The following is a 13,737-nucleotide window of genomic DNA, read 5'->3' as shown; positions in this document are numbered from 1 at the left end:
AAAGGATGCTGGCAGATCTGCTTAGTGAGAATCCCTTTAAATGAGAATGGCATTCCTTCAACGGACAGAAAATGAAATTCACACGCATTTAGTTTTCTCTATGATGTCTAGACTTGGCTGCATAAAAATCCAAGATTTTTTTAAGTTCTCTGAATATATTGTATTCTTTCTCCACAGGTACTGGCCATATTTAGATGGGAAGATAAGAGAAGCATTAGTTTTACGAAGTATTAAAGTACGACTTCTCATAAGTTTCTCAAGAGACACAGATCCCCTTACTTTTAACTTTGTTTCGTCTCTGAAAGCTATTTGCACTGAAGTTCCAAGCTGTAGTTTGAAAGTTGTAAGTATTGCTTTGAAATCTAAGATATTTCCCACTCCCCGCAAAAATCAAGAAAACTTCACAACGGAGAAGTGTTTTCTGTTAGTATCAAAGCCTTTAAATTTCATTAAATAACATAGGAAATGTAATATAATTAACTGAATTTATTCCTAGTAGTAACAGACATAGAAATTAAGACAGAAAAATAGAATTATGCCAAAAGGCAGTCTGTGTGGTGGACAGCCCGTGTAAAACACTACCTCTGGTCTTTCACAGCAAAGCTACCAGAGTGAACCATAGTCATGTGTCTTGTTTATACTGGCTGATAAAAGTAAATGTGACAGCACAAAAATGTGTCTTAGTCTGGATTCGTGTAACCTTACTGTTCAGCTGCGTAAGCATCTACTTTTCCTTTAGTCAAGTACAAAGTGCAAGAAAAAATAATAGAGATTTTACATTAAATTCAAGGCTACAAATTCAGAATTGTGAAGACTAGAACAACCATTATATGACCACATTAGACATGAAATACAGGAAAGTGAGAAATACCACATATGTTATGTTTGTATTAGAGAACAGTGTATGGTAGTAAGTACTACTTTCAGTTTGATACAGTTCATTTTCATGAAATTGAGGCACACTAGAAATGAGCCATCTTGGATCAATTTCTTATTGGTTTTTTTTGCAGATAACTACCTTAAATAATCTGCTGAATTATTTAGACTTCTTAAATTGATAATCCACTAAATCATTTTGGCTTTTTAAAATCGACAACAATTGTAAAAAACAAGTACTATTTGTGTTATACACACTACGTGATACTTATGGATATCTAGAAATAGGGATTTTTGTTATAACGTACACTGTTATTACAAGTTTCCTAGGTAAGAAGCAGCATAAAGTGTGTTTTTAAGTCAAAAAGCCCATACATGGCTGACACTGCTTAAGTCACTTCAATTTCGAGTAACTTCTAGCTTGTTACGTACTTACCATCAAAATTCTATTTATGTATTCAAAATTATTTTTTATTTAAGTGGCACTTAATGCTCTACATACTCATATCCATTTCCATCTATTTATAGCAAGTAAAATCTTCAGTACAGAATTTATTGTGTCAAGAACTAAATACTAAAAGGAAAAAAAAATTATTTCTAGACATCTACTCTAGGTAGATAGTCTAGCTCGAATATCTGCAATTAGAAAATACAAATACGACTTCCAGTAAAAAAAAGAGACCGCCCCAGATTTAAATAGTTGTAAAGGTACAACACACCTCAGTTACCTCTGTGCTCTGCATCACGTTACACACACTGGGTAAGTTACTGCCTTAAATAAGCTTTGGTACGAGTAACAGCCCAAGGCTCGGAGTTTACTGGTATCTATTTGATTTTGGCTGAAACTGTGCCACAGGCTCCATCACAACACTCCTCTACTTCACAAAACGTGTCAGATGAGCACTGGTTTTTTAAAACTACATTTCTTTTGTATTCATCTATTCTAGCCAGGATCACAGTGAAACAAAACTATGTGTGTGTATGGGAGAGGAGGAATAGGCTAACAACGTAAAAACTAAACTTAAGCCTTTTGAATTATTGGAAAATTCTGCTTTTCCCTTTTGGTTCTGCTTTGGGTATGAGAAAACATAACGTCAAACTAAACGCTGTACAGAAAATACTGTCATGCATATACATATTGTACGCGTTTATACACAAGAATACTGAAATTTTAAGAGAACATCAAGTTACAAATTCTGATTGAAATTATACTTAAAATTGCTAAGCTGTCCCAATACCTCAATATTGTTTTGACAGAAATGGCACACCGCCCCCTGCTTCTTGTGTTCTCTCAGGAATAATATACCTGAGTCCTACGAAGCACATTCAGTAACTTTTTTCTTTCATTTAGCTTTTGACCCCCGTGATATGCCTTGTCATGATTGTTTTCTTTTTTTTTTTTTTTTTAATGCCTATGGAAAGATCAGTTTGGCTAGGAAGTTTCCAGCGAGTGCAAATGGTTTGCTGCAGCTGCAGGGTACACTGTTTTGCCGATGGCAGCAGCCTGAGGTACACGGTCATCTTGGAGAAGGCTGCGCAGATGTAATTTCTCTGTTAGATGGGAATCTCTTCCCGATTTCCCCTGGTCTCTGACCAGGCTCATGGAAGTTTTGGTATTCCCTAACTGCAAGTATAGTTAGAAACAGGGCACTGCAAACCTGTTAGGCCTAGCAGTGTCCTGATCAGAAACAGCCGCCAACCACTGTGCATGTGATTTTTCAGTCTGCTGTTGAGGTCAGGAAGGCAGGGACCGCAAGACACAATTTCCTAGTTGCGAACACTGAACTGTAACAGGGTGCTCTGTCTAGAAGCAAGTTTTTTCTTCTCTTTTGCCACAGAACTTTGATAATACTGGGCAATTAACATCATCAATGCAGTTAGAAAAGTCCCTCATTATGCATTCCTCAGCATCTCACTCAGAGTCCAGAACACATAAGCATTAATAATTACTGGATTCAACTGAAACTGCTTTGAGAGTACAAATACAAGTACTCTGAAAAAATGATCACTAGGAAGAACTCAGGAGGAAAAAGCTTTGCTTGAGGACTAAATAAATGCTATAAGCACACAGCCAAATGTCAAGGAGTAAACTGCATACCAAACTGCTGCTCATTCAGGGAGCTCTGTCCTATGCACTGAACCACATGTGGTCATGAAATTAAAGCTTGAATCATAAAGTGTAAACTCAAGGTGAAGAGCTCACCATTGTGCTTCTTGGGACCTTGATTCCAGTACTCCTTAAGTTTTGTGTGCTTGACCCTGTAAATACGTCTTATATACAAGAATGCTCAGTCTAACTCTCGAAGGAGCAGTTTTGTTGGGTGCAGTGCTGAACAGAGAAAGGTGTGGGTTTTTGAAGGGCCCACAGAAAGAATGAACTAGAACAAAGTGTCTTTAGACACCTGGAGACTGGGAAGGAGGGGCATGGAGCAGACATGTATATCTACAGCACAAGTTGTTCTTGAGCCTCTGCATGAATCTATGTTTGAGTTGTGCAGGTGTATTCCTGCTAAGGTAAGAGGAAGGAAAAACTGAACCTTTCACTAATTCTCAGAAAGCCAGAAGCGCCCTACGAGTAAACAAAGTGTTATGAATTAACTATGAAACCTTTGCTTCTAAGCATTAATCTAATTTTAAAGCTTTAAACTCCTAAAATAAGGATGGAAAAGATTAATGAAATGTTAGCAGAAGGTGGTGTATTATTAACACAGTACTTCCGCTGAATGCGCATGTTGGATAATGTTAGGCTGTGCCACTTAATGCCAGTGCTGGTTCACTTGCTCATCTAAGCTGCGTTTGTGAGGGCAGATGGGTTTCCCTACTGATATCTCTATCGTCAAGGAGTTAATGGGCTTCTCTGCTGTTGCTGGAGAACACATTACATTTTCAAGCCTTCTATTTTTTCCTGTCTGAATCTGAAATGTTCTCTCTTACAAAGTTATTATACAAACAGAACACTAACAGTATGATTTTTCAATTCAGCACATCTGCTGAATGTATCTCAGTTTGACAACTCTAAGCTCATATGATTATTGTACATACATCAAGGTATGTAACTTTTTGCTAAATCTCAAGCTTGGGAAGAAGACAGCTTGTTATGTTATAATTCCTAGCGTTGAATACTCTACCCATTTGTCGGTTTTAGACTATTCCCTACAATATTAATACTAGTCACACAGTATCTTCCACATCCCTGTGAAGTTACTGCGAGTACCCTTGATGGACACCCTATGGCTGCTAACTGTCTCCGTTCCTGTTTTGTTGCGCCAGGAAAAACAAGACCATTTTCTTCCGGCTTTATCCAAAAATTCAAGACCCTTTCAGAAAGATTCAGATCCATCTCTGGCTTGCTAAGTACCTACTTTCTGTGATGGGTGCGTGTTTGTAGAGCAGTTTCTCAGGCACACAGTTGCAGTCTTGATGTTGTCGAGAACTAACTCCTAATATCTTGTAAACTTTCCTTTACAGCTGCTAAGATGGTTTGTTCTAATTTTTTGATTAAGTGTAATGCTGTAATTGTTAATGATGTTAAAAATTTGTAATTAAAGGTGTGATTTCTCCATGCAGCTTAGTTAGATGTGAATATAAAATATAAATCTCATTTAAAGGACAGATAGAATAATCTTTTTTAATGCCCTTTATAAAAACAATCACTCAAACAGTTTGGGGGGTTGTGCTTGTTTTTAAATTCAAAAAACTATCTTTGGAATTTTGCTATTATTTGAACTCATTACAAAAATTAAACTACGGAAGGTAACAATGCCATGTACAGGTAAGTAAGCATGTGGTGACATACGAAATTCAAAGACTGTTTAAGGAAACAACTTCGTGATAGTTATCGGCCATAAAACTGCACTGCAGTACCAGCCAGTACTTGGACACTGAAAAAACACAAACCCTTTGAATTTTGTGTCTAATGCACTAAAAACCTGCTTCAGCGCTAATAAACTTTCATCATTGCGGGCAGGGAGGTGTGTCAGTCCAAGAACAGAAACTCTCCTCAATGCTGGAATCAGCAGGAGCCTAAACTAGCCTTGGTATTTTACAGAGTTCTTCCAAGCAGTTTTGATATAACCTCTGACAACATAAAATTAACGCCAGTATATTTTCCAATGGGAAAGAGAGAGATTCTGACAAGAGTCCACAGCATGAAGTGTTAGATAAACAGCAGCCTCTGGGCTACTCTACCTTTTGTCTGCAACTGAACCATTTTAATTAGGTTTGTAACACTAACTGCAGATAAGCCTGTTCAGAACTTAGAGGAAAGTTCTCCAAGGAAAACCAAACTGTAATGATCACGACTGATGATTAAGAGGAGAGATTTTTTGAGTGAGTATTTATATGCAGTTCTGAAGCAACCAGTGGTATAAAACCTAAAGCTGGCGTTCTGGTAATCAGTAACAACACATTTTGCAATAGTCGAGCAGTTTACTGCAAACCATCTTGAAACCTACCTACATCATCAGCTGGGTAAAGAATGCTTTATAAAACTAACTGCCAGTGTGCAAGGCATACACCCTTATTTGATTTAATCAAACTGATGATGTCTACCACAGAGATCACTACATTTCAGTAACAAATTTAGTATTTTACAGTTGGGTTTTCAAAGTAGTAAGATTATTCTGAAAGACGTCTCCATAACCTAAAAGGATTCGTTCAAGGTTTGTATCAAAAAGAGCACTGGTTCAAGCGATGAATTTTGCATTACAGAAAACAGACCCCCAAGAATGATCAAGGAGTTTTGGGGTGTTTTTTTTTTTTTAATACTGTTTTTCAGTGTCTTAAGTGGGTGCAATGTAGAGCCAATCACTTTCATCAGTAATACATTGTGAATTACGTTTGTTCTCAGGATCTACGCCATCACCTCAATCAAAGTTTCCTACTCATGCAGTAAATATTTAATTTCCCCTTCATCATGTTATTCTCTACTTCTGGTTTTGGAATCTGTGTCTAACTATTCGTTTCCTTGATGAAACAAACAATACTTAGATTTGTACTGGCAATCTCATTTTTTTGCCTGGCACTGATGCAGACAAGTGCATATAGCTCCAAAATTTAAAAAAAAAAAAAAAAAAAAAAGAAAATAATTTTTAAAAAATCTAACTCAGACTTCACCCTTTAGGGTAAAACAGATGCATTTTCCTCTTGTTGTCTGGTAAATTTGATCCCTCCATATGAGATTTAATCCCGAGAAATTTCTAAGTTTCTGAAATCAGTAAGTGTAATATACAGATATTTGCAGTGTGTAATATACAGATATTAATTCAGCTGTTGGTCTGCCTGCTAATCCTGATCCTGAAGCAGACTTCAAACCCATGTCCCTTGATGAATGAGCTAAAGAAAAGTTCCTGGCCCTTACCATGCAGAACACAAAGATGGGGGTTTTTTGTTCACTTCATAGCCTTTACTAGCTGGCACTGTATTGCTTTTAGTATGCTGTAGCCATATGCTTTGTATAGTTCAGAATGCCAAGGCATAGTGAGTACCAAACTATGAGAATTTAGTAGGAAATACAATGTGCAGCGTTTTATTAAAATTAATGCTTGGCTATAAAAACTCAAGCTGTTCTGTAGCACTAACTTATTTTCAATAAAATGAGAACAGTTCAAATTAACCTGCACTCCATTCTATTTTATGGCAGAAATTCTTTGACCTTGAGGAAGAGAGTGCATGCTTTCTTAAAGAACAGAAGAACACTTCCCTTCCCAAATTAAATCGTAACAAATATATGGTGACTGATGGAGCTGCATACATTGGTAAGTAACCACATCGCAAGAAATTCTAGTTTGTAGCCAAAAGCCTGAAAATAACACCCATTTGTAAATGAGGAATCTACAGCTGATATGCTTGTTAAGTAAAAGTAACAGTTCATTTCTTCGGGAACCTGGATGAAGACTGAGCTTTGAGCCTCTTCTCAGTTAAAAACTCTTTTTTTCCCCTATGAATCAGTTTCTCAAAAGCAACATTCTGCTTTCAGTATTTAAAAACCGACTAAAAATACAAATACAACACACTTTATGAGGTAGGAATAAATTGGATTATTAACATATTCTCGTTTCTGTAATCCAATGAAGATGGACTGGTCTTCATTTCCCATGTTAATACTAAACTATGGTCAGTCCTGGTGAATACTGTACAAATGCTTTTCATCCTCATCTTCTGAAGTCCTATTCCATTTACTGTAATGACATTTCAGACACCCTCCTAACATTAACCCAAACTACCAATCAGATATGTACCTAAAGTTGCATTTAAGTAAAATCGCAGTACAGCACCTAGCAAAAGTTCATTATCATTCAAATGCTCATTGAATGCAGGCTAAGAACTACCTTTTAAAGAAATCTGACTGCTTGAGCTGCGCGTGAGCTGCAGGATCAGAAAACTGCTACTGAATTAAAAAGTAACTCATGAAATTTTATGAAGACGAGAGAAAACATGCATTCTAATATGCTGCAGCTTGATGCTTCAGTTGCTTACTTCCTCACCCTGACTTACTGCAAAGGGCTTAAAGCTGGTGATCGCAGAGGCAGTGAGGGAGGGCAAAGGCTGCAACCCAGAAGCATGCCCATGCACACATGAAGAATGGAGAATCCCAAGTAGCGTAGAGATACAACCGAGAGCTACTCTGAAAAGCGCACCTTGATGGGGTCTAAATACACACACCTCTCTCAACCTGTCCAAACCTTATTTTTCACTTCACATAGTGCAGCTTATTGCTTTCTCGTCCCCCAAATCATAGAATCATAGAATCATACAGGTTGGAAAAGACCTCTAAGATCATCGTGTCCAACCGTCAACCCAACACCACCATGCCCACTACACCATGTCCCTAAGCACCACATCTACACGTCTTTTAAATACCTCCAGGGATGGTGACTCCACCACTTCCCTGCGCAGCCTGTTCCAAGGCCTGACCACTCTTTCAGTAAAGAAATTTTTCCTAATGTCCACTCTAAACCTCCCTTGGCGCAACTTGAGGCCATTTCCTCTCGTCCTATCGCTCGTTACTTGGGAGAAGAGACCAACACCCACCTCGCTACAACCTCCTTTCAGGTAGTTGTAGAGCGCGATGAGGTCTCCCCTCAGCCTCCTCTTCTCCAGACTAAACAACCCCAGTTCCCTCAGCCGCTCCTCATAAGACTTGTGCTCCAGGCCCTTCACCAGCTTCGTTGCCCTCCTCTGGACACGCTCCAGCACCTCCATGTCCTTCTTGTAGTGAGGGGCCCAAAACTGAACACAATATTCGAGGTGCGGCCTCACCAGTGCCGAGTACAGGGGCATGTTTTATGAGCCCCCCCCCCCCAAATCATTTTTTTTACTCTATTTTAAATTCCTTCCAATAGCCAAATCAAATTTCAGTAACTTGTCTACACAGCATGGATTCTTAGCTGAGTTGTTTTTTTTTCTTTCCCATTGCCCTTACAGCCTTAGAGATATATATATAAATAAAAGACAGAAATAATCAAAGCTGTGTGAAAGTAATACAAATGCATCTTAAGGACCTGATATATCTTTTACTTGAAAGCATAGGCAGAAATGTCCCTTATGATGACGCTTCAATTTACCATCCTTAACAACTTTAGAATTCTTAACATTTCCTGCTGAAGTAGCTGAAATGACGCTGAAAGAAAGGGTATAAATTTCTCAGATATACCTTCATGTTTTATGTATGTTCAGATACTGTTTTAAAAGATGATCTCTAGTAGCGGCATTTTTTTTCTCCAAAATACTGCATGTGTCGTAAATGTACAACTTAGTTATACTTCTAGTGAAATAAAAAGAAATAACTGAAACACACGGTTTATCTGTTTTCCATTAATCCAATTATCCTCTTTGCCTTGCGATCACCAGGATTTGAAATGCTCATTTATTACCTTAGATTTCAACGAAGGTGGTAATAACTGGCATAAAACAGTAAAACCTGGGGTTTTTTTCCTGAAACAGTATCTACCAATGGGTAACCTGTAAAAGATCTATTGGTTTGGCTCAGCATTATGCAGCAACCACTCCCCATCCCGACTTTAAATTGTTTATACAGCAAAAAAATATTTTCATTCTTGGCACTGAAAAGGCCAATGAGGAAAGTAAATGGAGTAATAATACAATATATGCAAAAAGAAGAGCAAGTTAGTTTTGAATAAACAAAAGAACCTATTTTATGAAGGATTAGAGCTGTTAAACTTCCAGAAATGATCTGTACTACACACTGGTACCTAATGGAGGTTTTTTCTTTCCTGCTAGTATAAAAAACTTATTTCTGTCTCTGCCCAAGTAGGCACTGGGGAAAATGATACTGTATCATGCTGGATTGCCTTTAGGGAGATAGCGCTTTTTTTTTAAAAAAAAAATGTTAGAAACTCATTGTATATTCCTGCCTTTACTTGTAGGTAATTTTGATTGGGTAGGAAATGCTTTTACGCAGAATGCTGGAGCTGGCCTTGTAATCAACCAAGCAGACGCGGGGAACAGCACAAGCATCATTAAGCAACTCAAGGCTGTTTTTGAAAGGGACTGGTATTCACATTATGCCAAAAGTTTACAACCAACAAAAATCCCAAACTGCTTTAATCACAAACTTAGTAAAGCAACATCAAATAAGACTGCCATGAGCAATGTGAATTAGAAAGACTATTTTACTGTTTAGTACGGCAATGAAGAATTACGTTGGGGTGTAGACCTCTTTCATATTTACAGACAAAAGACTTAAAAAGCAAAAAAAAAGTTTGGTTGGGGGGGTGTTTTTAGGAAAAAGCACACTTATATAAAAACTGTCTAAACTATATTCTCTATATTGAATTATTTAAGACTTTCAAATTTGTTACTTCTGACACTGAATGTCATTTCTGCTTCCATGTTAATTTTAATGTTCCACGTCTGAATTTAACAGCATGTGTCAATTTTTCTGTTTCAGTTTTAGGACTTTCCCTTAATGTTATCCTGGCTAGAATGAACCTTGAGGCAAAAATCAAGATTCAAGCTATGAAATGGCATTCTAAGATCAGTTATTATTGACATACAAGTAGATGGTAGGTTTACTGTATTAGAAAACATACAGGAATAAGTAAACTTTCACCCATATAAATCATTCCCTTTAAATAAATACCCAGTCATGCAAATACTTTCTGGTTTTCAGCATTTAGTTTGAGTATCACTCTTCCATGTCTTCTAACTAGCCTTAAAATTTAGAGTTACATGACTGGTAATTCATTCATCTCCTAAAAGTATGAGAAGGTTTTGAGGGATTGGGGTTGGCCTCATCAAATCCGTCATAATCCCTAAAGCCTCTCAGATAAATGGATTTTTTTAATCAAAGTAATGTGGAAATAACATAATAAGTTATTTCCAATTATACGTGCTTCATGTAACAATGAAAATCTGTAGATTAATAGCAAAGACCTAGGACTGATTTTTTTTTTTTTGTAATCTCAACGCAATTTCTTCCCCAAGTTAAATATTTATCAAGTGCGAGTCAGCAGTTGCGTGATGACTCATTATCAAACCAATGCATATATAAAAATCAAATACTACTTTTTAGGAAGGGCAAGGGTTATGCAAAATCATGCAGTAATTGTTGTTAAATGATCATAAAGTAATTGTTTGATTTAACACCTGGAAGTTTTTCTTTCCTAAATTTTACTTAAAAAAAAAAAATTGTGAAATGGCATTTTTTGTTAAAATGTCATCCACATAGGTGAATACATCAGCACAAACAGAAATGTGATGCCTTCATTTAGGCCACAGTTTCAGTTGGTGTTAATAGTGTGCCTCTACAAACACAACTCAGTTGCACCAAGAAGCAACTGTTCTGTAAAAGTGTGAATTTGCGCTTTAAAAAAATACATATTAATGTTTGACAACGGTTTTTTCTCCAGTCAGAGCTGTAATAGCTTAGTTTCATAATAAAAGTGTTTCATTACTATCCCTCTGCTTCTGTTGAAGAAATACGGCCATGAAAGCAAACTGCGTTCTGCATTTTGTTAAACATTCACAGAACTTTTTCCAAAATGCAGACTTTTCTCACCTGGCTGTATGTTACTGAAGGCACACTTTGAAAGCAGTGGGCAAAAAGAGGAGGAAAACCAACCATGTCTCAATGTACTATTTTAACCTTAAGAACATGTTAAAAGCCCACCTTGACTTTCAAAACACAGGTTTCGTTTACAAGGTTAAAAATAAGTTCAAATTTGTTTTAAAGTAAGCACAGCTTAGGAAATTCTAATAAGGTAACATATGCACAACTTCAAATTGCCAGCTAGAGACACACCACAAAACTAGTTATGACTGCAAAAGGCACGCTTTCGACAAAGAATATTTGTTTCTTTTGCAATTACCGAGATTTACATCATCTTACTGAAAATGACATAACAAAAAATTTTTTTGAAGTTCTCAACTTTTACAGAAAAGATTCTGCACAGCTCTAATGCTCAGTAACATTTTCTAATACTCAAATAAACACATGCCATTTATTAGCCTCCCCACACACACACAGAAAAGCATATATTCTGACATTCATATAAGAAACAAATATCTAAAAAGAAACAAGTTTCCTGAGTTGCTATGAAGGAAAGATCTTTGTGAAGAGAAATTTCTGCATTTTCTTCTTTCTGTATATACTTTAGGGTATGTACAGCAAGTATGGGAGAGGAGATCCCCAGCACTTGATTTACTTGTTGGGGTTTTTTTGTTTTGTTTAAGAAATAAATATTAGTCCAGATTAATTTCTGGTGAAAATGTCAGCCGAGTTATACCACCAATGAATTTAGTCTTATGAGTCAAAGCTAAAGAAACCCAAAACAAATAAATAACCAAAAAACCCACATTTTTAAAAGCCGGCTGAGATATTTGTAAAGCTTCTGAGGTCCCCATGGATGCGTGATCTAAAAGCTTGAGATAAACTTAATACCAAGTCCTTACATAAGATACAAAAAAACCCCAAGCAAACAAAAAAACCCCACTGTCTAGAGTTATTAATTGTAGCATCTGATGGCAATAATATACAAGAATGAGTCAATGTAATTTTTTTCCCTCTTGCATTATGGATACTTGAAATGTGTTAAGTTTTTTAAATGACATCTTGTACAAATAATGGAGGATCTGAGCGGAACAGAAATTTGTCAGATGATAAAGCTAAGCTGTCTGTTTACAAAGCAGGATTTAGTGATGAAATCAAACTGTGGAGTTACCACTGACCTTCTATTTAGTATACCAAATGAATGAATCAGATGTAGTAGTTTTACTTGACAGATCCTAAGGAAATACAATCATGAATATTAACGAGAGCCATTAGTTTATAAATGCATTCTTATTGGCTTGATAAACAAATTCTGGTGCTTCAATGACCTCCCCAAAAGAGCTGATACGTAAAAGTACATTTTAAAAGTGGCAGTATGGTCTGGTTTTATGAATGGAAGAGTTTGGGGTTTTTTGAACAACTTTTAATGAGAAATAGCAGTCAGCCATCCTACAAACGGTCTGGCAGACTCAAGTTTCATTTGGTATAAAGTATGGATTAATATTTTAATAACTGTTTAGAATGGCAGCAGCTCCAAAGTAGTACAGAAGGCTTTGGTCTGTTACATTAGCCAAAAGACAAAGTGCATCTTCGGACTTCAGCAAGTAGAAATTAAAAATATCAGATTCTTTTTTGAAGCTAAGGGGATTATAGCCAATTATTTGTTTTGGGTTAGCACTGTTACTGTTTAATTAGGTTTGCCACAGCAGCCTCGATTCTGGCTTCAGATCCTTCTACCAATGTAAGCAAATCTGGAGCAAATCCATTACAGTGATTGCACATTGGTTTAGCAGGGATCAAAATCTAGACCAGCCTCCTCTCGCTTTAGCTCTCCTGAGTATCACCATTGCACAGGCTATTTCCAAACTTAACTGGGATTTCCATTCAGTGGTTTCTCACAGACCTCACAGGCATAATCCAAAAGATGCACTTTCTCTAACCCCCTTCTAATTGGCATTGGTAACTCTGTAATATTAAAGGCAATTTCCTAAACAGAACGGCTTTATTCTTAAAGAATATAGACTGTAATTGTTGTTTGCTGCAAATATTTACTAGTGCCTTATTCATACAAGCTTTTGTTTAACTGTTCCTCATGTGAAGTCCTGCTAAAGACCTTGTATCTAGTACTGAGGCATACAGCGAACTTCCTAAGAAGACTACATATTGTGATGTTTTAGTACCTAAAACTAAAGTCACAAAAAGACAAAAATTGAATGTGAGATGTTGGTCCAAACCACAAGCACATCTAAACCCGAGCATTTTTATCCAAGCCCGGTTCTAGAACTAAACTTCCCATCTTCATTATCAACTAATCCACAACACAGTTGAGTTATTCTGTCCTGCCGAAGTGTAAAAATAAATAAAATCTGAATTCCCCCAACATCTGGCTGATATCAAAAGCATAACCACAGAAATTCCTGTAAGCACAGGGCTTACAGGAATCACGCAGTGGCTACTTTACAAATCTTGCATGTTAAGTCTCAAGTTGCTGTGGGCTGGCTACCACTTTTTTCTGCCTGAAGATGAACTAGTATCCATAACTACTCTCACCTTCTCTTTGAAGACCAGAAAAGCATGGATTATGTGCCACAGCACAACGGCCATAGCTGTACCCTGACAGGAACAAATTTAAGTTTTTGTCCGATTTTTTTTTCTTCACCTTTTTCTAAAAAAATGCATCTTTGAACTGAATTTGAGGCTGTGCTGTACAAAGTTTTACACAATACAGGGTCAAGTGTTCCTTCCAGTAAATCCAGGCTCTGCGGGTGGTTCAGAGGAGAGCTTGAGAAACAAGTAAAAAAGCCTCAGAACGCTACTTCTAAGACCTACCCATGAGTTGCTATACTAGT

The 13,737-nt window shown here is 36.9% G+C and overlaps 1 protein-coding gene across 2 annotated transcripts in view; it reads left to right on the top strand.

The window, feature by feature from the left end:
* PLD5 (phospholipase D family member 5) overlaps positions 1-11,660 on the top strand; it is a 161,514-nt gene extending 149,854 nt beyond the window's left edge. The window contains exons 8-10 of one of the 2 annotated variants that reach the window (XM_075146542.1): positions 178-343; positions 6,518-6,632; positions 9,264-11,660. In XM_075146542.1, the coding sequence (XP_075002643.1) occupies positions 178-343; positions 6,518-6,632; positions 9,264-9,499 (517 nt within the window). In that variant the 3' untranslated portion in view covers positions 9,500-11,660. Of the gene's footprint in view, positions 1-177; positions 344-6,517; positions 6,633-7,193; positions 8,648-9,263 lie in introns of those variants that run through there. The other variant, XM_075146543.1, reaches the window with a different exon arrangement.
* Positions 11,661-13,737: the final 2,077 nt, after the last annotated feature.

Source organism: Calonectris borealis, chromosome 3 (assembly GCF_964195595.1).
Source record: "Calonectris borealis chromosome 3, bCalBor7.hap1.2, whole genome shotgun sequence".
Classification (NCBI taxonomy): Eukaryota; Metazoa; Chordata; class Aves; order Procellariiformes; family Procellariidae; genus Calonectris; species Calonectris borealis.
Note: the sequence above shows the minus strand (reverse complement) of the source record. Positions and strands in the feature narration are given on the sequence as shown.